At 39.0% G+C, this 26,555-nt stretch overlaps 1 protein-coding gene across 2 annotated transcripts; it reads right to left on the bottom strand.

The window, feature by feature from the left end:
• Positions 1 to 386: 386 nt before the first annotated feature.
• On the bottom strand, positions 387 to 25,323 carry LOC139939690 (uncharacterized). Of its 2 annotated transcripts, none has more exons than XM_071935762.1 (4): positions 24,982 to 25,323; positions 5,692 to 5,863; positions 3,552 to 4,210; positions 387 to 2,779 (listed from the first exon to the last, which is right to left on the bottom strand). In XM_071935762.1, exons 2-4 carry the CDS (start codon positions 5,843 to 5,845, stop codon positions 2,546 to 2,548), a joined length of 1,047 nt encoding a protein of 348 aa, XP_071791863.1. In that variant the 5' UTR covers positions 5,846 to 5,863; positions 24,982 to 25,323; the 3' UTR covers positions 387 to 2,545. The 2 variants fall into 2 exon arrangements, with proteins under 2 accessions (XP_071791863.1, XP_071791862.1); XM_071935761.1 differs by lacking the exon at positions 24,982 to 25,323 and adding an exon at positions 14,742 to 15,015.
• Between the last annotated feature and the right edge of the window lie 1,232 nt (positions 25,324 to 26,555).

Below are 26,555 nucleotides of genomic sequence, written 5' to 3'. Positions count from 1 at the left end.
AACTACGAACTCCAAAATAACCCTGTTGATACCGTCATTTTGACTTTTTGTTTAAAATACACGTGTGTGTAAAGACCATGTCCACTCCAAAGCGTTTTCTGGCAGGCAAGACATTACACTAACTTGTAACATGGGGAAACAGAACAACGATATTGACTTAAAGCAGACCTAGATAGTAGTTTAGTGCCGACACTGCGGGGTCGCAGGTTCAAATCCCGATACTGCCAATGTTTCTTTGTTGACCCAAAAATTTGATTAAAATCATGACCCAGTCAGTTTCCCTTGTGGTTTATTACTTGATATTATTCGCGTTTAGTGAAAGTCAATATTAACAACACCCACACACGGTAAAAGGTAATTGTATCTGACACTAAAATATGTTGTAAGCAAGAATTTAATTCAATTAATGTGGACAAGCACAGTTAACATCATTACAACAAATACATAATCGATTCATGATTAATATTGTATTAGGTTCTGCTTTGAATGCCTTGTGTTTGTTGTTTGTTGCACAAACTTTAATACCATTCCTTCCGAGCATTTGACAATTTCTCTGTTACTTGAATGTGTAAAGTAAATCACTGGTTGCTTTGGCAAGTTTGTGTGCAAATAATGTACATCTACACATCATTTTGGTTAGTCTTTTGGCGTGTCGTTCTTTTGATATCTCAGAGAAGCGCCCTCTTTTGTTAGCATCTTTTTCTTAGTTTTCTTTCGGCCATGAGGTTGCTTGGCATCATCTTCGGTCCACATACCGAGGGATGCAGCATAATCAAATATGCAGTCTAGTCTGGCAGTGTATAGTCTGTGTTTGTAATTGTTGATGTTGTTGTTTTTTGTTTTTTATTTGTTATGCCTAAATTGTTTTTTACTTGCGAGTGGCACGCTTACACATAGAGCGCCCTCATTAGTTTCTTGACACCATTACCACAAAACTTGTTGCCGAAACCAGACTCACTTTGTTAAACTAAACTCTTAAACTTAACTATTACTTCTACATAATAATATCATTTCAGATAAAATAATATACTTTTACAGTTACACAATATCAAGACAATTTTCACAACATTACGTAATTTTTACGATTAACATATTATCAGAAAAAATATAAGCATCTTTTTTTGTCCGTGAATTTACATATTTTTCTTGTTATGCTCTCACCTTTAATATCATAAACGATTAGATTCTTTACATTTTAATGTCGATTACAAATTTATTACGTAATAATGTACTTTAATCAAAAATCTAAAACATTAATCAAAATAGATAGGCTATGTAAATTCAAACACTGTTTAGAGTACCACAATATTGCACAGTAAAACTTCATTACATTTTAAGTACACACTGAAAACTCCCGGATCAGAATTGACTCTCGGATCAGAATTTACTCGAGTCAGAATTGACCCAATTCAGAATCGACACGATTCAGAATCGACACGATTAAGAATCGACCCGATTCATATACTCGGGTCTGGGTCTTGTGAGGCCTGACCCATTTCTGGGTCAGTATTACCCATAAATTGTGTCAAAATGTCATAGAAATTGGTCAATCTGACCCAAAATTGGATCAAGCCCCTTAAGACCAGGAATCCATGTCAATTCTGACTGGGGATTTTTCAGGGTGTTTTAATAAGCAAAGTTTGTGCCCAGGGTGAGCTTAACATCAAGTTTGCAATGTCCAAACTAACACACAAGGATGAGGTTTGGACCCGTGAGTTTTTAGAGTGATAACCCATAGTGAGATGTGGACGGATTAGCTGCGTGTGAATTATGACCGTTTTTGAACAAAACACTTTGGAACGCTAGGCGGAAGCAGACTTACCAGGTAAACTTACATCGTTTACATAGTTATGAAAGTGCGCAGTGCGCACTGAGAACAAAGGATTTACCTGGTTGTCAAGTGCCACCTAGCTTCCCAAAAGTCCCACATTGGTGGCTATGGCCAGAGTCCAGTTTGGACACTATCACCCAAAACGTGCACGTTAGAACTCCCGCAGACTCCGTGTCCCGTAAACTGCAATGTACATGCACTTACTGTCGAGTATATTACGTAGAGCAATTACGTATATACTATGTAGAGCAATTACGTATATTACGTAGAGCAATTGACATGTTCAATATTCAACGCTAGGTGGCAGCAAACAAACCAGATATGTCTGGTATGTCTGCTGCCACCGTCGGCGAATGTCGCCAATTGAAGATTTGTTGAACACATAACTTTAGAAACAATTTGTTTTAGACAATAAGCATTGCGTTTCCAATGGTGATAACATGAAGTCAATTAATGAGATCCAAAAAGTTATAATATCAATGTTGGTGATTCTTTTAAAAATCGGCAGTGGATTTAATTAAGTTGAAACAAAATTGAATTATAAACGAATAAACACAAACAAGTATTATTTATCAGCTGATTCGTTTGAACATTGTTGTTCACTCTTATCACAACTGGACAAAATTGAACTATCATGACACCTTTTAGGTTATAATTATAACCGCGTTAGAGGGCGCTGTACTTTCATATAAATTCCTCTTGTACTATTATTCGTCAATGATGAAGTCCCTTGGCGAGTTTAACTGCAAGGTTGTATAGCGCCGCTAGTGTTGGGTGGTTGTCAGGTTGGGATCCCCCTCGGTGTGAATTGTACCCAGTAGGGGGCGCCACCGCTCGATAGCTTTCTCTTTCAGTGTCTCGCTTCTCGTCTACAGTGTAGCGGTTGTATAGAAAGTTACGGAATGGTCTGGTATCGACTCGACCTAAAACACTCCTTGCAGTAGGTTCCTGTGTAGACAAGTAAGATTTAGAACACGTGGTGAATACTACGCAAGATGGCGTGTTAAACTCTTATTGGTTTTGGAAAATGTGTCTTCTGGTGTTCCCATAAGGTGTAACTGGGCGCTGAAGGAAGTTGAGTCAAGGGCTCCACATAGCCCTATGTGGGGTGGAATCGTCTGTGCATATCAAATCTTCTTTGATACTTGTAGCTGTGATGTTCTTTGGATGATTCAAGAAGTATCGTATTTCACTCTAAATCAGCTTTGCCAGCTATATTTATGTTTATTTACTCAATGCCGAGAAAAGATATTATCAGGGTCATAACAGTTTGGGAAAAAAAAATATCTTTCGATCAGGCAGGTTTTCTTCAATTAAACCAACGGACTGTGTTGTGTTGCGTTGTGTTGTTGTGTTGTGTTGTGTTTTGTTGTGTTCGGAAAACGTTTTTCCAATTTAGGTGAATTACACGACTTCGAATCTTAAACAAACAAATTTGTATAAACTGGCAGTAGTTATTAAAAAGCAACTATGTACCTTTTTTACTCCCTTATGATTTATGATATGGCGAGTATAGGCCGTACGTGTCCGTACGAAATGGACCCTGGACCGCGCCTATTGATTCTGCAATATCGGGGGTCAAAATGTACACAAACGATTTGACTCTCAAAATGGCGAAAACGGAAGACGTAGAACAGATCAATAGAAACAAGTCTCTCTTTTGCTGTTTTTTCAACCAACGCATCTTTTCTTCGTCTAATCATTTTGATCAACGACTTACCTTTACTGGGTGCGATGTATCAAGCCCCTCCCATCTCTTGCTTCTCTCCCGGCCATCCCTCTGCTTCTTCGATCGGGAGCTTTTTCCACGACTCCGACGAGACGACCGTCCCCCTTCCCTGCTCCCGCTTCTCTTCTTGTTTTTCCCTTCCGATTTTCCACCTTTGTTCTTGCTCTCTTTCGATCTCCTTCCCTCGACCTTTCTCCTCTTTTTCGTCGGGACTGGAACTGGGAAAGATTCTTCAACGTCCTCTGTTTCTCGTATATCTGTGTCTTCAGCGTCTTCTTCGGGTAGAGTTTGCATGTTCTGTTCCTCATCTTGTTCTATTTCCTGTTCTTGCGTCTCGATGGCATCGATAAGGTCTTCCTCGCGCTGTATGACCGAGTTGGCTTCTTCCACGTCCACAACATCCGGGTCGTACATGTAGTCCACGTCCGCAGATTTATCTTCCCGTACCCTGCCCGGTGCGACGGGAGATAGAGGCGGGTCTCGCGACTCTATTGCCACGGGCCAAGGGTTACAGTAACTCTCCACGATGTCGAAGCTACATATTCTGTCGCAGCACTCCGTGGCGATTCTACCCGTCCGCCGTCGCTGCCTCGAGCCGATGCGGGAACCAAGGAAGCTCTTAGCCGCTCGTTCATTCTGGAAAACCTCAACTGAAGAAGACAAAATTCCTTTAAGTTAAAAATGAAGTATTCTGACGGTCAAGGTCGTTGTGGTGTCTTGATATAAAAAGAAACCTAATGACTAAGCTTTTGAATTTGTTGTTTGTTTTAGAACGGCTCGGCCAAGTGGTATTACTGCATGCATGCAAGCAATGATAAGATCCAATTTAAATCCACACACAGTATTGTTCGCCAAAAAATCAACCAAAGCTTGAGACAGCGGTTCCAACTAAGGGGAGGTACAACGCTTACAGTCACTTTCCTGTTTATGGATTTGAGCCTTAAATATAGTCAGCATATAAGCCGGCTTGTGGTGCCGATGTCAAAATGGGTCAGTTCCCCCTTCCATTCATTACGACGCCCTCCTTTGTAATAATCTTGTACACAACGTTCATAATGTCCATGTCACTTAAAGGCGGGCACCGTTCCTTATCAGTTAGTAACTGGGAACTTGTTCCGGAAGTTTGCAATCGGGCGTGCGTACGCGAATGGGGCCTCGTTGCTTCAGCCAGGGCGCCACGTTGGGGGCGTTGCAATAACACAAAGCCAGGTGCGCAGATATGATTTTTTTTTTTTTTTTTTAAGGAGGTCGTGTCTTGGTTTATCAAACTGTTCACAGCAATGTGACAAGGGGGCCTCACTCGCTGACGACGACAACAACAGCCGGGTTGATTGGGGGTGCCCTAGTCAGCAGACGTAGCGGCCACTGCCCGCCTGCTCTGATTACATGCTCGTACAGTGAAGGCTTGGGGCACTGCGATGCCCGGGACTGCGCCCCCATGTCTCGCGTTAATGATACTGGGCTTAACTCGCAGATTCAATCTAAGAAATCTGGATATTTATTTCATCACAAAGATGCGCCTTCGTGAGCAGCATCATCACACTGCAAAAACCGGGTTGTTTAAACAGGGGTTGTCACATAGATACCAAAACAGAATCGAAATCAACACCATGTGGTGGTAAACACTAATTTCTGCAACAACAATCACAATGGTATTATTTTAGCACACAAACTTGATTCTCTCTTTCAGTGTAACACCCATGCTGTCAATTTTAACGCCAGGTTTTGCACGGTTTTATAATCGAGATTTATGTTTCAATGGATCTGTCGCATTATTAGCACTATAACAGCACTGTATAGACTCAATGTTAAGTGATTCTTGAGTAAGGTAAGATCAAAACTATTCTTTGATTTGAAATCCAATTCATTAATCATACTTTCCGGGGTCAGCCTGACCCAATAGCTGGCCAGTGCCCTGTGGACCCGGAATCCGGGTCAATTCTGACCAGTTTGTTAAGTGTCAGCCCAACGTGCATGTTTGAGTGCTGAAAGGACTTTGCCTTTTTAACCACCTTCCAGGTCAGCCTGACCCAAAAAAGAGTGAGGCCCCCTAGGCTCAGAATCTGGGTCAATTTGTCTTTTTCACCACCCACCCCCACCCAGAATAGAAAAATTAATTGATTGGACATACCATCTCGTTTTGAATCTCTATGGCTGTAGAAACCTCTTGTACTGCAAACTAGAGACACTGTCTCCACCAGTTGCTCTCCGCAGAGCTTCGGCCATGCCGTGATTGGTAGAACCAAGGCAACGAAAATGACGTCAAGTAGGAGAAGCGCCCTCATTGTCGATGTGTTTCTGAACTGTGCAACAAAAAGATGAAATGGGATGAAACCATTACTAATAATAACAGGTTCTTATAAAGCGCTTTATTACATCCCTAATATGGCGTATCAAAGTGCTCGGTGTTTTGTCCTGCAAGGTATGTGGAGCTACGTTTTGACGTATTCCCGTGGCGCAATATGCTGCCAATCAAACCACCAGGAACCATTAGTTTGTATCTGCCATACCATTAGACTGGTACCTGTCTTCATTCGATACAGCGATTTCATTGGATAAACGTGCAGTGACGTAAGCTTTCTATCTCGGTGTTTTGATTGGTCCGAGGTGACGTTTGGCAGCTGTACTTGCGGTAGTCTGCATATGAATCTAGGTGAAAGGTAATTATGGACGGGGATTGGACCGATGAGGCCACTTTCTGGCGTTATTCATGAGCCACAGAGTGTGACGTCAGATTGTTCAGGCTAATACACTCTCTACTTTTACTTGTATATGGACATTGGAATAAACTTTCTTGCAGAGTTTGCACATTTTAAGTAACTACAAATTGATAGAACCTCAATGTGTTTGCCAAAAACACATCGTGTTCTGAAAAAGCGAAACTTTATTGCAGATTTTCGAGTCAACATGCTAGTTTCAAATTTCCAAGGTGCAATTATGACCAAGTAATAATAAGTAGTCTGCAATTGTTGCCTTTTCCAACAAACAAAAAACAAGTTTTGCGATCTCAATAATCTCAAGATCTACGGCTTTGGTTAGGCTTTTGTCTAGCAATATCCACTGTTGAAGCCGTAGCCATTAACTAGGTATCGACTTAACATGGAAATCGAAGTCATGCCAATTTGTTTGTATTTCGCATGACGAGTCACTTACAGTACGTTTCACCTCCGACGACTGTTTAATGCACCTAATTGCTACCACTGTGTGAAGCCACGCCGATTTTTAATAGCCCTTCCGATTTGTAGGTTTTTGTCGGTATTAATGGGGCTTTCCCACAGTGCCAGAATTTCCCTTCTCCTCCCCCCTGCCCGGGCACTCGGGCAACAACTTGCCGCAAGAGTCGGCAAGCTTCCTTTGTCACCCCGCCGTCGTCGATTCGTGCCTTAATAGCCCGCGTCGCGCCCATGTAATTTTCACCGCGAGAGGCCGGGCGTGTTTACATCATTTCACCGGGGCGGGAAGCACCATTTACTACCGGCTCACGCGCCCCTGTCGTTTGGGCTAATTTCTGGACAAATAGACCCACCGGGAGGCCCGGCTGCGACGTCCTCCTTTGAAGACTGACTCGGAAGATTTCTTGGGTTGTGCTTTTTGTGGGACTTTCTTCTCTCTTAAGTGAGCGGTTCCGCTGATGCTTACGGTTGAGGAATTATCATGGTTAGGAAAAAAATGTAGGTGCGGTTTTGCGGTGTATTGACTTATCGTGACATTTTGATTATTACAACATCAATTTGTGCAAGGTGTGTACCGATTACATTCACATAAATTACCTGCTGGAAATACTTCCGGTCAAAGTGTTGAAATGAAATAGTAATGCAACTCGTGATTTGTGAAAGATATTGCATCATGGATTGTGGTGTATTGGCCCAATTTTATAGAGTGGAAATGTAATAATCTAGGAAAGAAATGAGCAATAATATACAGTCACAGATGGTAAACTGAGTGTTGTATTGTTGCGCAGAAACCTTATTCCGTAAGCATAACTGTGTAGTGCTTGGCTATATTTGTGTTCAAACAGATCTATGAAACTGAAATATATATCAATATTTTATAGGCTCTCTTGGTCTGATAGAAAGGACGTGGAATGTGTTGCTGAAGAAAAAGTTTATGGCCTTTTATTTATGTTTAATTTTCAACCGATGTTTGGCCGATATTGATTCGATTTTTTTCCCCGGCCAATTGCACACAAAAAAAATCACGAATTTTCCCCCTAATCCACTCAAACTATAAACATCATTCAATTTCTTTTTATTGCAAACATCTTTTCTCCTCATTCAAATTCGTTTCAGTTAATGTATTATAGGCATTCAAAGCTACACTTGGAATTTCTGCTACCTATTTACAATTGATTTAAACCATTAACCTATTTACTGATGAGTTTGAATGGTTGACCAGTTATCGAACGAAATTGGACAAATTGTACGGCCCAGTAACAATAACATTTAAATTTGCATAAAAGCTAAACTTGTAAATTGAATTACTTCGTTTAACTGTTGAATGCTGATTCAAAACTGTTGGTTTTAGATCAAAGAAAAAGACGCAAGCACACTCAGTATATAAGGCCTTTTGGTTTGAAGATAGTGTAATGGTGCCAAACTTTCTACCTGGCTGCCCTGCCCAATTTGTCACATTCCAGTAAGCGTTAAATGCTTGTGAAAACCTCTATATGACGCATACGTATGATCCATTTCCACGTATCACACTCAATCAAATTAGCGATATATTCAAGGGCTGTTATTTTTTCACATTCGAAAACTTATATGTGATCCAACATATTAAACCAAGTGCAATGATAGTGTGAAGTTATAGTTGTTGATAGCTTGTTGGGATTTGTGTTAATTTGTGATGTCATGAGAAATCTTAAAGGGGCACATCAGAACACTCTGGGAGGGCGTGAGCATTTTATGCTCCACCGATTTGCACTAATCAGGAGTTTTTGTCATGCAGAAAAAAATAAAGCATACATTTTCACGAAATAATGATAAAGAGCATAGTAGGCGTTGACGTTGTAAAATTGTGTTTCGTAAATGGGACATAACTGTGTATACCAAGTCCGATATTTGGCTGATCCTCCACAAAATGTTCCCTTTAAGGGGCACATTGCATTCGGACTTGGCACTTGGGCTATAAACATTTTAAGTTTTAAAGGATAATTGCTTGTATATAGGCTTTGTGATATAAGAAACATGTGTTATATGAAATTAATACGGTTGTAGCGATGTTTTAAAAGTAGAATCAATTGATCCACACAAAATATAAGCCTCGAAGTTTTGTTTTCCTTTTACTTTGTGAACCAACACAGTCCGCCAACAAAATGTTGATTCCACAAAAATGGCAGACTGTACGTTCCGCAGATTGTATTTCAATAGGCAAATGTATTGTTATTTTAATCAATACTCACTTATTACAAATTATATGAAGATTGTGCTTTTTGTGCATGAACAACTCTATACAAAATATAATAAAAACAATAATAAAAAGGAGAAGGAGCAAATTCCAAAAGGCAATATTTTGAGAGATTTTAAGCCAATGTGTCCCTAGAATTCCCGAGATGCCCAGAACACAAAGAAGACACAACTATGGGAAAGGATACACAATGCCACAAACGATTGCCAAAAAGCAACTGCGAAAAGACACAGATATAAATACTGATGGTTTCCATTCCTTATTTGAGATGTAAACTGTTTGCATAACCGTCATGGACCTTCAATATATCCAAGCCTTCCAAATGCTAGAATTGTGATGATTGTTGTCATTTAAAAGCTCCATTGATATTCTCTATAAACAAATATGAACAAACATCAGCTTTGACCCAATCTTAGTTGGTGCGGGATGAAAACGAGAGGGTGGGTGTTTGATGGATTGCTCACTAGCCGTCCGCCCACACGCTCAAGAACAAAAAAAAACAATATTGCGGAAGTTTTACTTCTTCCTTATTTCTTATTCAGATAATCAGACTTTGACATACTCGAACAAAAGAGTCTTGAAGGCGAGGTGGTGCGGGGGAGTTGCAGGTTTATTGGAGTTGACACGTTGGGTTGATAGAAGGCTGGACGCGGATACAATAATTGTTATAGATGATAAAGACAAAACATACATTGGTTATTATACGTGTCTGTTTGAACGGCGATTTCTAGTCGTTCTTAATAGACCATGATAGACATAAGCGAGTATAATTAAAACTCAGCAGGTAGAGACTTCTTAAAGGCACTGGGCACGTTTGGTAATAAAGTCAAATCTAGCATTGGTAACGAGATAAGGGAGAGCTGTTGATAAATCACTGTGAGAAACGGCTGCCTCTAAAGTAACATAGTTTTTTAGAAAGAGGTAATTTCTCAATACAATATTCGAATCTAAGAAAGACTTCAAGCCTGAAGTCTTTCTTGGGCATCTCTCGAATTTATGCAACAAGGTTGTTTTTTCTTTCATTATTTTCTTGCAACTTCGGTCACAAATTGAGCCCAAATTTGCACAGATTTCAATTACCAAACAGGTCAGTACCTTTAAAACTGTAAGTCGAAAGAGACTTCCTAAATAGGTTTGTGATTTCTAATTGAAAGGCCCTGGACGGGGGAGGACGTACACTCTCAAATATCCCTCAGCAGTTATAGGCTATTACGGTTCAACCACATCCATTCACTGAAGAGAAGAGTTACTAGAGATTCAAATATTGGTGCATACAAACTGATATCTTGTTACATAACCACATTACTTTGAAGTGACAAGGTTTCTCAAAATGCTTTATATCGAACAAAGCTGTTGTAGGCTTTGTTTTCTTGACATTAATTAGTGAGCGCTTACCATAATCTTCCGAGTATACAAGTTTTCTTCTCCGTCTATCTTATTTTGTCACTAATATATATTTTCCCGTTCTCTATAATTTCGTCGGTCAAAATATTTTCATTAACACACAATAGTCCACTTTGACAAATTTAGTCATTCTCCAGACGGCGTGAAATTGTGAGCCAACGATAACAAATTGAGTTGAACTCCACCCGCCGGCTTGAATGTTTTTTTGACATGTTGTAAAGATTAAAGGCAGTGTATAGTTTTGGTAAATCGTCAAATACCAGTATCATTACTTGATTTATCCCAACATGTGCATAAAATAACAAACCCGTTAAAATGTGGGCTCAACTGGTCAACGAATTTGCGTTTTAGAAGTTTGTGTGCTCATACGAAGTGACACGTTGTATGAGCAAGAAAATACAAATCTTATCCACGAATGAAACAGTTAAAACGTGACTAAACATTTCGAAAATATTGGAATAAAATAGTTATTTCCGACATAAATCATATCAGTAAAGCATATTTCGATGAACTGATAAGGTTGCTATGGGATTATTTTTCATAAACAACACATTATGATGGAAATGAAAAGCACGTGTGCATTTCAAACAAGCCGCACCCATACTCAGAAAAACAATAACAGGAGTGACTGGCACTTGTACACAAAAATAGAACACTCAACTATTATTATAAGACAGTGGGTGTAGTGTTACTACACCTCACCACCAATTAAGCTTCAAACAACAACTCAATAAAAGAGAAAGTAAATTTTGTTTGTTGGCACCGTTCGATTGTTTTAATCATACATAAGGCAGAAATAATTTAACAAACCTGTGAACATTTCATTTCATTTCGTTTTTAGATATTGCCTATAAAATCCCCTGAGCGATTATGTCCACGCAGGTAGAATAATCCGTAATTGGAATACACAATCTGAGAAACGTATTTGCAGTAATGTTTCTAAGATTCTAATTTCGGGGGATAACATCTGATATTATTTTGTTTGTAACTGCATTAATCCTAAAGTGATAGATTCTCAAGATACTTAATTAGTTGGTAGAGTGCCGGACGTTAATCTGGAGGGTGCATGTGAAATTCCCGCTGTAGAATTGTTCTTTGTTCAACACAAAATAATATTTAAGACTTGCCATCATAAACTTCGACTCTCTGTCTAAGGATATTCCAACAACTTGATATAAGATACCTAATTATTTTGTCTGATGACAATGTTTCTTTTTAAAATCAGGATTTGACTATAGAATATTTTGTATTGTTTATAGAATAACACAACCATAGTAATGGTTACGAAATCGTAGTAGAACATTTTGCACCATCTCAGCTGTACATGATGTCGAGTAAACGCAGACTCTTACAAGCATTATTCAGATTCATTGAAAAGGCGGGCATCATAGCAAACTATTTATATTTGTTTGTCTCCTGAAGACATACTCACTTAAGAAGTTGTTGAACTTGTTAATTGTTAACTTGAAGAATAAGACTTTGTGTTCAACATTATCAAGGGACCCATACTCAATCGCCTTCGTTCATCCTTGGACTATTAAAGGTTCGAGTTAGCAATAAAAATCCTGGAACTCAATGTAATTAAAAGTATGTGTCAAAACAATTTCTTCGATCTTTTCAAATTTCAATAGTTTATACAGGCTTAATCTGATTTTATAAGCAATTTAGGAATTGTTGTTTTTTGTAAGTCATACAAATTATTTTATTTAATGTAACTGTTTAAAAGGCAAAGTTTACCTTTGGGTTTTGGAACCGTTCGATTGGTTGAATCATTTTAAGTGTTGGCATTGTACGATAAAATTAATCACGTTTTTTAAATATCACCAAAATCAGGAGCGATTTTGTCTATGTAAAGGAAGAACAACCCGTTATTGGAATACACAATCTGAGATACGTAACTGACAGTAATGCTTCATAGATAAAACGTTGGTGCATCCATCTTTTTCAAAACCACAACCACATAACTTCAAATTGAATTGGTTCTCAAGAGATGTTTCACTATCGAAAGCTATTGTTTTATATAGGCTTCTAACAATATATTGCCATTAATTTGAGTTATTACCAAACGTTTAATAGGCCTTTACCCTCACTTTAAATCAAAACTCTTTTTGTGAACATAAGATTTGACCTACATATGCAGTAGGCTTTAATGGACTTTTCAGACTACTTAATCTCCATTTTTCTGATTTTTACTAAGGCAAACCAAATCGGAAGATCAGAGTTAAGTTGGAATAATATCATGCCAGATTATAAGCACAATTAGAGTATTGAAATAAGACTACATTGCCTTTAACAGGGAGTGGTTGTCGCTCCCCGCTAGAGTGCCTCTCCCAAAGCATAAACCGTGACAGCTATAATCCTCATATTCCGATAGAAGGGATTCCATCATATTACTGGGTGATCGGCCTGACAAACTCCAGAGGGGTTTTTCGCTGTATAATGCCCTCAGTTGTTGACTTTTATTTTTGTGTGCCGTTCGAGAGGGGGGGGGGGGGGTTAGTGTATGGCTTCAATTTGAGCCTAGGAAGGGTGAAGGGTGGCATACTGAAATAATTACGGATTTATTTTGAGCTTGTGCGGCAACAAGGAGTGAGATGGAAAACAGGCCAAAATCTACTCCAAAGTTCGATGAAATTAAAACAATGTAAAAGTTCCAGTGCCAGTATTACACACTCAAGTTTAGAGAGGATGGTGATATGTTGCACAAACAAGATACAAAATTGTGCACACAAATTGTTTTCACAAAACAAACACACCCCAATATTTTTGGATTATGCTAGACTATTATTACATTTTGATTGTTTTTGCACTAATTGTGTTATTGTTCTGGCGGCCAGATGTTGTGTATGTAAACTATAGCAACGTGGGGTAACATCCGCCCCAGCAGTCTAAACATGTTTGCTAATTCATTAACGGCAGTATTAATTAGGCTTCTTGTTGTTAAACAACTTCCTTTTGTTTCTGACTGAGAGGGTCATTCTAAACTGTTTCTCGTCATTTACAATTTCTTATCACCTTTGTAATTTTCCTCAAAGACTTTTCTTCATCCATTCTCGTTATAAAACGATACCTTTAGTTTCTGTAAGCAGTACATTGTTTTAATCAAATTATAAATGTTTAGTTGTTTACAATAAAAATTTACATTTGAAAATTCCATTTCAAAGGTGTTTGCTTTTTTGAGCAAGCGCCGAAACTCTGGAGCAGGATGAACAATCCCTATAGATGCCAATCTGAGAAGCGTTACTGCGGTATCGCTTCTCACATTCAATTTTGGGGGGATAAAAAGTGATACTTCTTTCCATAACCGCTACTTCAAATTGAAAAGATTCTCGAAAACGCATTTTTATCGATGAGCTTCCACACTTTTTTTTCTTCATTATTTTCCACAGGCATAACCAAACGCATAAAGACCCTTTAAATCCATGTTTCATTATTTTTTAGTTCAAAACAATTGATACGAATATTTAACCAATGAAAGAGTGTTGTTGTTTTGTTGTTGTTTGTTTATTTTTCTCACAAGATGAAGAATAAGGAAAATGAGCTGATACCGAGTAAGCAATGTGACATTGTTATACTTCATTCAGTTACTAACAAGAAAAGAGGCGATGAGCTGAGTCAGCTATTAAGTATCAGCTGCCAGCCGGCCCAAACATCAACACACTTATGAGTAACACAAGATGTTCTCTTTACAATCACTCGTTACACACAAGTCAGAACAATCAATTCATTTTACACACTGTATGTACTTGGTGCACCCAATCCTTCGCAGTAGAAACCAAATTTGTGAGCACCCCGAGTAGGAATCTAATCCAATCTCTTCCACGGAAGTCGTAAGTGCACCACTGAGCTTACACGAGGCTGGGTTTAAAGGGCATTGGATCCCTTGGCAATTACTTCAAAACATTATGACCATAAAAAACTACTTGGCAAAGAGCACTTGATAGCTGTTGATAATATAACAATTGTTAGAAAAACAACTCCTTTTGAAGTGGTGTAGTTTTAGAGAAAGAGCTTTTTTTCACCTACACACAAAAATAATCTGAGAAAGGCTTCATGAGGCATGAAGGCTTTCTCATACATCTGAAAACACAAAATATGCAACAAGGGTGTTTTTCTTGCATACCTTTCTTGCAAATTTAATGACCAATTAAACACAAATTTCCCAGGTTTTTCATTCCATGCGTAAGGTTGGAATGCACCAAGTGAGGATTCTGGTCTTTGACAATTATACGAAAGGATACATGGTTTTTTTTTACATCAACCTTGATGCGGATTACTCAAGGGCATTAGAAACATAAATTGTAGTCGTGTATCTGAAGAGGACTCTGCAACTAGACAAAGATGACTTGAACAACAACAATAATTCCTTACCATGTCAACACCTTGAAAAACGTCTTGAAAGTGTTCTCTTTTTGTTTCCTCAAAACAAGACTCGTCAAATGGATCCTTGATGAAGATGGATCTTGGCTATACACAAGCTTCTTGTAGTAGTACTGATGAAGCTTCTTTATCTATAACTAGCTCCGTAATGTCCAAGTCTTAAAGAAACTGAGTTCTCAGCATCTGATGAAGAATGTTTCTCCTTGCCGTTTTTTAGGAAACTATTGAGACATCTAAGATCACGAGCTCACAATGACCACCAGAGACTGATTGGATCGAGAAAGGAGTCACACACTTTCTTTTATACGCGTATAATTCGGAAAGTTTGCTCCACTGGACTTTTATGGATTATTTTTAACTTCTCTGGGAGAGGGGCGCCCTCTTTGGCGACGATAACCAGTCGCAGTGATATGGCCCCATTTGGACCACCAAGCGATCACATGCGCATGGTAAGCAGAACAAAAATCACAAAATGCAAGCTCCATTTATCTCAGATGCGTATTTTTAATCAGTGTGACTGATTTATCTGAGGAGTTCCCGTTTCGGACAGGCTGTTTACCAATGTTAAAACAACAAATGGCAGTTTGATGTGTTCGATACTGACAGGCAAAGTAAACGATGATTGAAGTGTCAAGTTTGCTCCCAAAGCTAAGTGGGGCCTAGAGCTGAGGAAGATGTTGAAATGTTGATGTTTTTGATGGAGTGCTTAGATGGCACTATCCATCTTAAAATATGATATGGAGAGATGCCTTTCAAGTCTGGTCTTTAGATGGTGTTTAGCTGGGTGTTCAGCTTGGTGTTATCATGGTGTTATGCTAACAATTATTTTGAGTAATTACCAATGGTGCCCAGTGCCTTTAATTTGCAAGTGTAGATACCGAAGATATAAGACTAATTACTAGTCCCGATTGCTGAGCATACAACCCATCACGACTTCGATACGTGTTTTTACGCCAATTGTGTCCCACCAAACAAACACAAAGATGATGCCGTCAGAGTCTGTCTCCATGGAGTTCTGAAGCATCCCTTTATACCCATCAGTCATACAATGTGCAGAGATTCATGTAATGGGGCCTACTGTACAAACAACACTTAATTTTGTATTGTTGACTTAAATTACATCAATTTCTTCTCAATCTGTTGTTTAATGATGATGGTATACGTGTACGTACACAATAACTAATCGTGTACGTACACTATAGGTTCAAAGATTATTGTACGTACACAATTAATCCAAACTTATCGTCATGATAAGTTATCTTGTTAGTAAACGAGTTTTTGTATTCATGTGGTGGCAATATGAAGGAATTATCAAAGTTTAAATTACTGTAAAGCCCAAATGAATGTAGAAATATTTAAAGGCGAGTAAGACAAGATTAATGGCACGGTACATAGATGGCATGCAGGGTGGACCAAAACCAGACCTCACATGCGTCCAGTTCTGAACAGTATCCAAACTATTTCTAGGAAGATAGTGTGATATAGCACTTAAAGACAGTGGCAACTATTGGTAATTGTCAAAGACTAGTCTTCACAGTTGGTGTGTCTCAACATATGCATAAAATAACTAACCTGTGAACATTTGAGCTCAATCGGTCATCGAAGTTGCGAGATAATAATGAAAGCAAAAAACACCTTCTTTTTGTCACACGAAGTTGTGTGCGTTTAGATGGTTGATTTCGAGACCCAAAGTTCTAAATCTGAGGTCTCGAAATCAAATTCGTGGATAATGACTTCTTTCTCAAAAACTATGGCACTTCAGAGGGAGCCGTTTCTCACAATGTTTTAAACCATCAACCTCTCCCCATTACTCGTCACCAAGAAAGGGTTTATGCTAAAAATTATTTTGAGTAGTTACCAATAGTGTCCACTGTCTTTAAGACTAATAACGTAATGAGCTTTTGTATAGCAACAACTTCTTCATCAATTGCATGAAGAGTCACAATGTTGGCACAATGTCCAGATAAAGTGAATTTAGCAAATAGTAATATGTGTCATCCAAAAGCGAGGAGTAGTATTCCTGTGTTGAATTGTCCATACTATTGTGTAGATAAAGTGGACTTAGCAAACAGCAACTTCTGTGAGATCCGAAAGTGAGAGGAGTATGGGTTTTGCCAAAATATTCCTGTGTTGAATTGTCACAAACTATTGTGTGCAGATAAAGTGAACTTGGCAAACAGCAATATCTGTGGCACGTCAATACAGATAACCAAAAATGTCACTTTCTCTAAAACAGACAATGGTTGATGTTATGAAGTAAAAGCAATGTACTCACCCCCCCCCCCTTACACCCGAACATCCAATAATTGTACAGCGATAACGCGTTCAATTCGAATTAATGTTGACAAGATGACGTGTTTTGCCATTAGCACGATAATGGGGACAAACACACGAACAGACCCATCGGCGCTTCTTGAACTATAAGGCGTCCATATTATTAATTGAGATCAGAGGAGTGAGCGAGAAATACAATCTTGTAAATGGTCCATTATAAATTACAAATCCGCATGTTGCAACTTGTATAGTAAATTGTGCCTAAATAGGACCCAAATACATCATTTTGGGGGTTTGTTTCACAATAATGTTCAGCATAAGTAAAGTTAAAGTGTATTAGTTTGGCTCAGTGGTTTTTGTTCCTGCCTTTCACCTCTGTGGACCTCGGTTCGATTCCCGGACCAGAGCCTTTGCATGTGGATTGGGTTTTTCAGTGCCAACCCTGTGTGCGTGGGTTTTTCCGTTATGGGTTTTCCTCCCATTGTGAGAAACGGCACCCTCTGAAGTATAATGTAGTGTTTGAGAAAGAGGTAGTTTCTAACTCAATTAAATTAAATATTTCAGGCCTGAAGCCTTTTATATAGGCATGTGAAGGCACACAAATTTGTGCAATAAGGTTTTTTCTTTTTTCTTCCATCATTCTTTTGTAACTGCGATGACCAATATTGAGTCAAAATGTTCACAGATGTTTTTATTTACTGCATATGTTAGGATACACAAAGGGAGAATACTGGTCTTTGACAATCTTCCCAAAAATGTCCAGTGCCTTTGAGAAAATGAAATCTACGGCCAAAAAAGGTATTTTTAAAAGTACAATCAACTCGGCCAAACTTCCATCCTCAGCTAAAACTATTTTCAGATATCGGCAGCTTGAAAACCATTATCCCACGGAAATTCCCGACAAAGTCAAGTACCGACAGACAGTCAGACATGAAGAAAACAGGTCCCACCAACTGATGTCCACTTTAAGAACAACAAACAACTGCAGTTCTTGCCACGGGTATAAAACACAAACAGACAAAATAGAAAATGTTTTTTCCCTTTCAGTATTCATTTTTTTTTTTCTTTTTTTTTTTTTTTTCTTTTTTTTTTTTTTTTCTTTTTTGACAAAACAAGACTCAAGCTGTGAAGTCAATTTTACCGTAATTTACCCCTAAGTGTACCGGCATTTTTTTGTATAAGAGCTAGCCGCGGCCCTCGGCTACTGTCGTGTGGTTGGTAATGCTTAGGTTGCTCCGGTCTTCACTTTGGCAAATCGATCATTATTACCCGCTTCATTCGCTGCAGGCGAGCGACTGCCAATCAAAATTACCTCGGCTAAGATCGTTGTTATGGTCACTCATGAAACAGTCGTCTAAAACTTTAGACCAATAGGATAGATGTTTTTGTGTAGGCGGTGTGATGCATAGAAACACCATATCATTATATTGATTAGTCGTTATCGTTGTGTCATTAACAGGGTTGCAAAGTGAATTTTGTCCACTGTTGTTTATGAATTTTATCAATATAAACCACAAGGGAAACTGACTGAATTTTCTCTACAGTTACTCGTAAACCCTATGTGCTTAATCCCCGTTGTTCGAGTCATGAGAAATCAGAAGAAGAAAAACTGTATTCATGTAAAACGAAATCTTAATTTCAGTTGATGATGGTTTGAGCTTTTTTTCTTTTAGGTTTTCATGATAATTTACTTGACCTCATTTCCGAGTGAAATATTTCACGGAAAAAGGTGGTTTTAGTATGAAATGAAGCTTATGAAATGAAGCTTACAGACTAAGCTTACACAATGATGTTTTGTATTCTTCAATTCCTGTATAAAGGTCAAATAAGATCCATTTAAAGAAATAATAATAGAACGGTCGTCGGATCTTGTGTTTGGCTGTAATATTCTGATATAAGTTGACGATTGACTTTACTTTGAAAGGGGGCAATTTGCCTCACATCGGTGGGGAATCACGCTTTGAGAGTCCAAGCCGACAAACTCCTAAACCAAACAGTAATCTTAACAGGGTTCCTTGGTAGGGATTCCTGTTTGATATTAACTCGTGGCATCACGGGCAAGGGATGCCGACCAGAGGCCGCGACCAAGTGACTGTTTAGTTTAACAGTTGGACCCGCTAGAAATCTGGGCCAGCTCTGATGAGTCAAATAATATATATGGACACACCATCATCGTAAATCAAGGAAAGTTCTTACTTGGTTGAAAGAAATGTCACCAATTATTTATCTGATTCATTTTTAACAACAGCCTATTTCAGATTCGTTCACATAGTTCCATGATGTATATACAATATCTTAAAACAACAATGACGTAGGCATAATCGTATGAATTATTAGAACAAGCTCAGTTGTAGGAGACAGCGAAAAAGTCTTATATAGGTAAAACAATTTGCATTACCTTTTTGAAGGTTCACTCTAACTTCCCATGAGATAAAAATCCTTAGTCCACACACGAAAAAGAGACAAAAGAAATTCAGCACAAGTTGTTATACTTGCCGAGCAGAATGTAAGCACACTATAAACCTATGTCCTGCCAACATTAACCAGTGCCCCCTCCTGGGAGCTTTTGACCTCAGAAAAGAATGACTGCGGTAAAAAAATCCCCTACCAGAGCTGCCTCAATATTATTCCCCTTCCCTCACCCTCAACAAAAAGGCCTATTATTAACCTTGAACCTTTTTATACTTTGGTTAATAATACAGGCTCACATTGGCCGCTGATGAAGGGGGGATTTGTCTTTACTCCGGAAGGGTGGGTGTAACCTTCTTAAAGGGTTCCCTTTCATAAGTTCTTGTCATGCGCCTTGCAAGATGGGCCAACCAAGTGCCTGTCAAAATGGAGACTATTATAGTCTACATGGTGCTCACCAACCCCATTCATTCACCACCAACCCGGCCCCTGTTTAAAAAAACCTAGCCGGGCGTGTTCGCGAAATAATCCTTAACTTTCCCTATCGGACTTAGCCAGCTAGCCAAGATCTTTGTTTTCCAGCGCGTCATTGCCGTCAGTGATCAGCAGCGGCCAAGGGAAAGCTAAAGGGGGTTGAGGGAAGACCTCATGTAGAGCGTCAGTGTCATGGCCACTATCTCTGTAATTGGTCAACCTTAGCAAGGCGTGACTCAGGGTTTTTTCTTATGAATTCCCGGTAAATAGTTGAAAAGGGAAACCCTCATTTCGTATGTAGCGTCAGGGATCAATTTCATAGAGCTTGCACATGCGGCCCCAATACTAGCTAAGCGCAACAAAGTATGCTTACTGGAATAAGATGACCAGCCAAAATACCATGCCACATCAACCATTCACTGGTATCCTGCTTTGTAGTAACTGATTATCATTAATGTATAGAAAACTGACCCGTGTGGGTCGTGGCCGAGCGGTCAAGCGCACTGGACTCAATAGTTGAGTGTTGGTTCGAGTCCAGTTCTTAACATTGCCATTATTAGAAAGACAACAACTAAATTATTGATGGATGGACGCAAAGCCGTAGGTTCCCGTGTGGTGTGTAAAGTACGTAAAATAACCCACTTACAGTTAAACACATCACTAAGATAATGGATTTGCATCGGTGTTTCTGGCAGTACCTGGCGCCGCAGCTCCTTGTAAACCCATTTCAGTGCTACATAAACGATCAGCAGAGAGTTAAAAAAAAACCTCCAGCCTGTCTTCTGATCATGAATAAGACCATAGTTCACTAACATCTAATCTTCTTTACTTTGTCCGTGTTGTTGAAAGGAAAAGGTTTTCAACCAATTTTTCAACTTTTACAGTTGCGCTTTACCCCTCAGCTGATCTTAGGCGTCACAAAAAATGAACAACAGCGCCCTCAAAGTCAAACTTAAACGAGCCCATTTTTTTAAAGCGCTTCCTCTATATCGCACAACCATTCAAATAGACTGTCCAAGATATACTGTCCAATAAGGTACAACCCATCTATCATGAGGCGGGACACATGTCAAAACCATGTATCAGCATAGGAAAAGCCATAATTTCTTACCACACGGCCAATTTCGATTTTGGACTGAACGCACTGTTGCAATGCATAAGGCGCACCCAGGATGTCCCGCCCTCTAGAGGGGGCTCAGTAGGCTAAACAGCTTTCCCGGAACTTAATTAATACACGAAAGATCGGGAATGGGATTTATTAGGTGTATCCCAATAAATAAGGAGAAAACAGAGCGTCAGCTTTAAGTTTAGGCCCCTAAAATATTCTATTAGGGACAGATCGAGAGCATATAAAAGGGATAAGGTGAATTATTTGTGCCCAATATTGTGACCTGGGGTTGTTGACTTCCAACTCGAGGTATTTAGGATAACATAGGCCCTGAATCATTATTACTAGTACTTGTTGAGGGGTGGCATGGTGTTTTTTCACCACAACAAGATAAAACTTTCAAGGTTTTTGCACATGTTTGTGCCATCTCCGATTGTCTCTTATATCAAGCTAGGCTTATCCATTATAATTGATAAACCTTGCATCATGAACATAGTCGACCTGTTTCAAAAAATAAGTGTGCCTTTTTAGACTCCACGGGGACATGAACAACTCCATTGAGTCAATGACTAGGCATTTTACACTGGAGGCCTACGGGTAGTTATTAAAAACGTTCATTGTAGCGTGAATCAGTAACCAGTAACCCCGGTGTTTTCAAGCATTAAGGGTACGTATACCCATCCAAGCAACCTCGTCCCTAAATACTTGATCCCGCTGCCCGGAAAACCGGAAGGAATTGCACTACCTCGAAGAAAATCGCTTAATTATCCAAGAAGCTTAAAGACAATCAATTCTGTATTTTTTTTTTCTCTGTCTCTCTTTGACAGCTGCCTGGTTGTGTCTCTGTATCCATCGTCAGGCTATTATGATGTGTTCTATGGAGCTTCCTTCCTTAGTGGAGTTAACCCCCATTAAAGACATGGTCAGCTAGATAGCATGGAGGGGCACCATGGTTACAACAGGTCATGTCTCGTAGAAGGTAAACCCAGGAGAGTCTAAACTCAAGCTTCCATTGATACTGACCAGGAGAACTTACGAATTACCTCTAATCACAAACATTCATTTTGGTAAATTGTTCTATTTTGTTGAGATTTATTTGATAAATATTTTGAATGCAGCCCTCTGGCCGGCATGTGATTCACATTTCCTTTTGGGACAAAGGCCTGAGGAACATCTTAAAGTAAATGACGGCAAATTAAAATAACATGTTTTGGAGAACAACTGCAATGACAGGAGGTGAACAAAATATTGAGTGCTTTTGTGACTATTTTTTATACACACATAGCTCGTTCCTGACCTAACTGAGAGACTCTGTTGAACTTCTATGATGAATCACGCATGTCGACAGCTGATTTGTGGCGTGTCGTGGCCGAGTGGTTAAGAACACCGAACTCAAACTCTGGTGTTTCTGATCAGCAGAGTGTGGGTTCAATTCCTCCGGGTCGTGACACTTGTGTTCTTAAGCAAGACACTTAACCATTATTGTTTGTTCTTCGGACGGGACGTTAAGCCGTTGGTCCCGTGTGGTGTGTTATGCACTAATCTTATCGTAAAGAGAATGGGTGCACTGTTCCTGGTTTGATTGACAGCATATTGTGCTTTTGACTCCCATTGTAAACAATTGCATGGTGCTGTAAAAGGACGATAGGTCTCAAAACTCAGCTCCACTCTATACATTGCATGACAAAATACTGAGTGCTTTGGTACCATGGGGTGTGATAAAGCGCTTAAAGAACCTAGTGTGTACTTGTTTCAAATCCCGCTCTAGTCATTTTTTCCTTTTTTTAAACCCCAAATCATTTAAAAATTTACCAAGTCAGTTTCTTTTTTCCCTTGTTGTTTATTATTTAAAAACTAAAGGTAAAAATTAGAATGAGTAAAAAAATTCAGACACATTAGAGACAATAACATATCATGCCTATTATACACGTCACAATAATGAAATAACAGAAAAGTTGTCCTTGTGAATTCCACTTAAAAAGTAAACCCCAAATCTTCAATGCCCCCAACAAACGAAACCAATATCTTGTCTTTCCATCACACAGTGGAACACCTAATGCCCACCATTAATTAACTCCGTAAATAACCAATTGTTGATCAAGACTATCAACATATTGGGATTTTGTTTAAAGATACAGCTGCTATAAATAACCAAAATAACATTGGATCTTAATCAGTGAATGTATTGTACGTGTTAAAAGTATTGATTTTTTGGTGCAAAATTTACTCCGCCGAAATTGATTGGCATACATTGCGGCGCAGCTACGCAAAGTTCATTGATATAAATGTACGTCAATGTCTGTGTGCCGTCGTGTGCCGCTTAATTAGTACTGCACACCCTTTGTGTTGACTCAGCTTTGTCGCTGGTTTCGTCACATCCCACACGATTGGTAATAAAATTACGTTACCAATTGCCACCGTCCCATATTACGAATTGACTGTATCGTAAGACTTGTAAGACCCACAATGTGTATAATCGACATCAGGGCCCACTATCATGAAGCATAAACAATTGCTATAAGCACAGCAAAGACCTTACAAGTTAAAATACCATATCAGTTGAAAACATTCCGCTCAGGTAGCTGTTAAACAAAATATTGTTAAGCAGTATTGAGTTCTTATAAGCAGCTTTATGAGATCGTGCCCATCCGATCTTATCACAAAATCTTAACTATTGTCTACCGATCTCATACATTTTGTCCCGGGACATGATAACCTTTGGACCCTAGCAGGTAATAATTGTGCCCCCCCCCCCCCCCCCAACCCAGCCATTATCCATTCCTACCATCCGTGCACATCGTGCACTTCAACACTTCGGCAAGATAAGTGATTTTTCTTCCAGCCTTTCTGCGTGTGCTTGTAAGTGGACTTTGGTGCCGCTATTAAAAACCAAAGGGGATCTCGCTTTATAGAGTGGATCCCTGCCAAGGGACCCCTCAAGTATCCCTGATGATCCCCCAAGAATCCCTGATCAAAGACAGAGTGTACACAGGACTGAGAACAAGATTGATTTCTCGTCAAGTCTTTCCTTTGTTGTGTAACTCATTTTTGGTCCACTGAGAGGATGATTGTGAACATTTTGATTGATGGTCGCCGTCAGATGACAGTCATTCAGTCATCTTGAAAATCACCCGATGGGATGCCAGAAATTATTACACGAGCAACCAAGCCACTTTCTTTCAGGCAAAATATACTTTTTTTTTTTTTTTAACCGTTTGATTGTTTTAATCCTACATAATGCAGTTGTATACAATAAGATTAACCTGTTAAAAGTTGGTCGCGTTTTGTGATGATATTTGATTTCCATGTAACATGTTAACAAGGTGTGGTTAGACTACAAGATATGCATTCACAGGGTTGTGGGTTCATATCCTACAAAGCTGATTTCAAAATGTCTAGGGGAAAGTAAGAATAAGTATTGACGTCTAGTTTACTGATCAATGTTCTTGATTTAATCATAGATGTTAAACCAATGTTCGTATGAGAGTCGCCATGCTTGGTGTGTATTCTTCCCTTGCGGGGTTTTGCCGAGTTCACTTGACAGGAAGATTATCTAAACGTTCCGAATGAAAAACCTGCGAGAACGACACCAGTGTTGTTGAAGGTATGCCTATAATTATAGCAACTCAATAATCTGTTACAAATATCGATGATTCCAGAGTATTAAAGTTTTCAAAATTATGTGATGTGGAAAGTCCAGTTTCAGGATGTGAACGGACATCTAATCCACTTGACGGCTTCGGACCAGGGTGGATTCGAACCAGGGCTATACGGTTGAAAAGCAGGGTGTGCCAGAAACATAAATATTGTACTTTACATAATTCGATCAACTGATCTTCGAAATAAGATTATTAGTTTTTACTCTTACTACACTGTGTATAGTGAAACAAATCCATATGTAAATCCTTTGGTGGGATTCGAACCAACGGTATTTGCATACCTAGAAAAATTAAAAAGTGAACTTACCGAGTTGTCTAATCAACTTGCCAAAGTCACCAGCTCCAGCTGCTAAAGATGGTTTTCTTGGTAGCAACACCAGCCCGTGATGAACACATACACGATCCGCATTTAGTCAAAGCCGAGACATTTTATACTGTTGCAGCATCCCCGATGGTGTGACAAGATTGCACACGGGTCATTCTAGTACAAATATTAAACCAATTACAGGCTCAGGATTCCAGTTCTAGCACAGGAGAGTCTCCTTGTACAACCTGATGTATCTTCATCCAAGATGATTGTCAATATTTGCTCAGATTTGAAGTTTAAAGGGGAAAGTAATTAGTGTACGAAAGCAATAAAGGGGACTGTCTTCAACTCTGCACATTGTGACTACTCTATAGTTTAGGCCAAGCACAACATTCAATGTACATGCTGATTTCTTTTATGGGACTATCAAAATCTTCACACTACATTCCTGTTATGAACTGCCAGTAACGCCTAGGTCATTTTCTGTGTATCAATTCATATATTATTTTTAATCACGGTCCGATGATCCATAAACGTGTGGTGCGTTTATATTTCCCTGTCTAAAGATTTATTGCGGAATATTTTAATTGTTTTCTGCACCAGCCTGGTGGAATGGGAGTGTAACTCAAAACCATTGTAATTTAACACCAAACAATAACATGCCTGTAAAACAATTCTTGACAGATATATTGAAAGCTGAATCAGATGAGATTTATTGACAAACTTTTCCCGCCAAAAATTACTGTTTTCTTATGTCTCTATACACATCTCATTTTGAAACAAAAAATTATTAATTTTGGGTTGATTCATCGTGACTTGTGGATATTCACGACAAGGACTCCCGCGCAATTTCCTCTCCGTTAAAACAGTAACTTTTTAATATAAAACTCTTTGGAGTCATTAACTCAAGCATTGTCAACCGATGGCGCAACAAGGAATGTCGAATATTAATGGCCGGCACAACCGCTGCTGTGATGTTCTGAGACATTTTTTTTTTCTGGGGGAAACCGTCTAAATGTAAGGCATCAATAAGATGTCATAAAGGGAGGTGAACAATGAACACATCTGAACGGTCATAACAAGTTACAAAGGTTTCAATCGGTTTTAATAATCATTTGTAAGCCTATACTTGATAATAATGGTTCACATTTCATGTCTGAGAATGTAAGACACCCACGCACTTATTATTTAAGAAAATGGCTCATTTGTTTTGTCACAATCTTCTTTATTAAATTTATAAGCGAGTAAATTAATGAGCAACTGTAGAAACCGCTTTATTGGACAATAAAAGGTCATTTGTCAAAAATCCACGGCGAGACCAAAGTATTTAACCTGGATCTTGCTCATGCTTCGATTGAATTTGATGAATTGAAAAATTCAAATATCTGTTGGTAGATTCAAATTTTCCGATGTCGAAGGTTTGGTGCTGATGTGATGAAACTTCGTGGGTTCGAATCCCACCCGAGTAATATATCTGTGATATTTGTGTACAGGACTATACAGTGCACTGCAGCGCTAACACACACCGGTGTATGCCTACTTGGGTAAAGACCAAAATCAATATTCGTTATCCC

Source organism: Asterias amurensis, chromosome 7, assembly GCF_032118995.1.
Source record: "Asterias amurensis chromosome 7, ASM3211899v1".
Taxonomy (NCBI): domain Eukaryota; kingdom Metazoa; phylum Echinodermata; class Asteroidea; order Forcipulatida; family Asteriidae; genus Asterias; species Asterias amurensis.
This window is presented reverse-complemented; position numbering and strand designations above follow the sequence as displayed.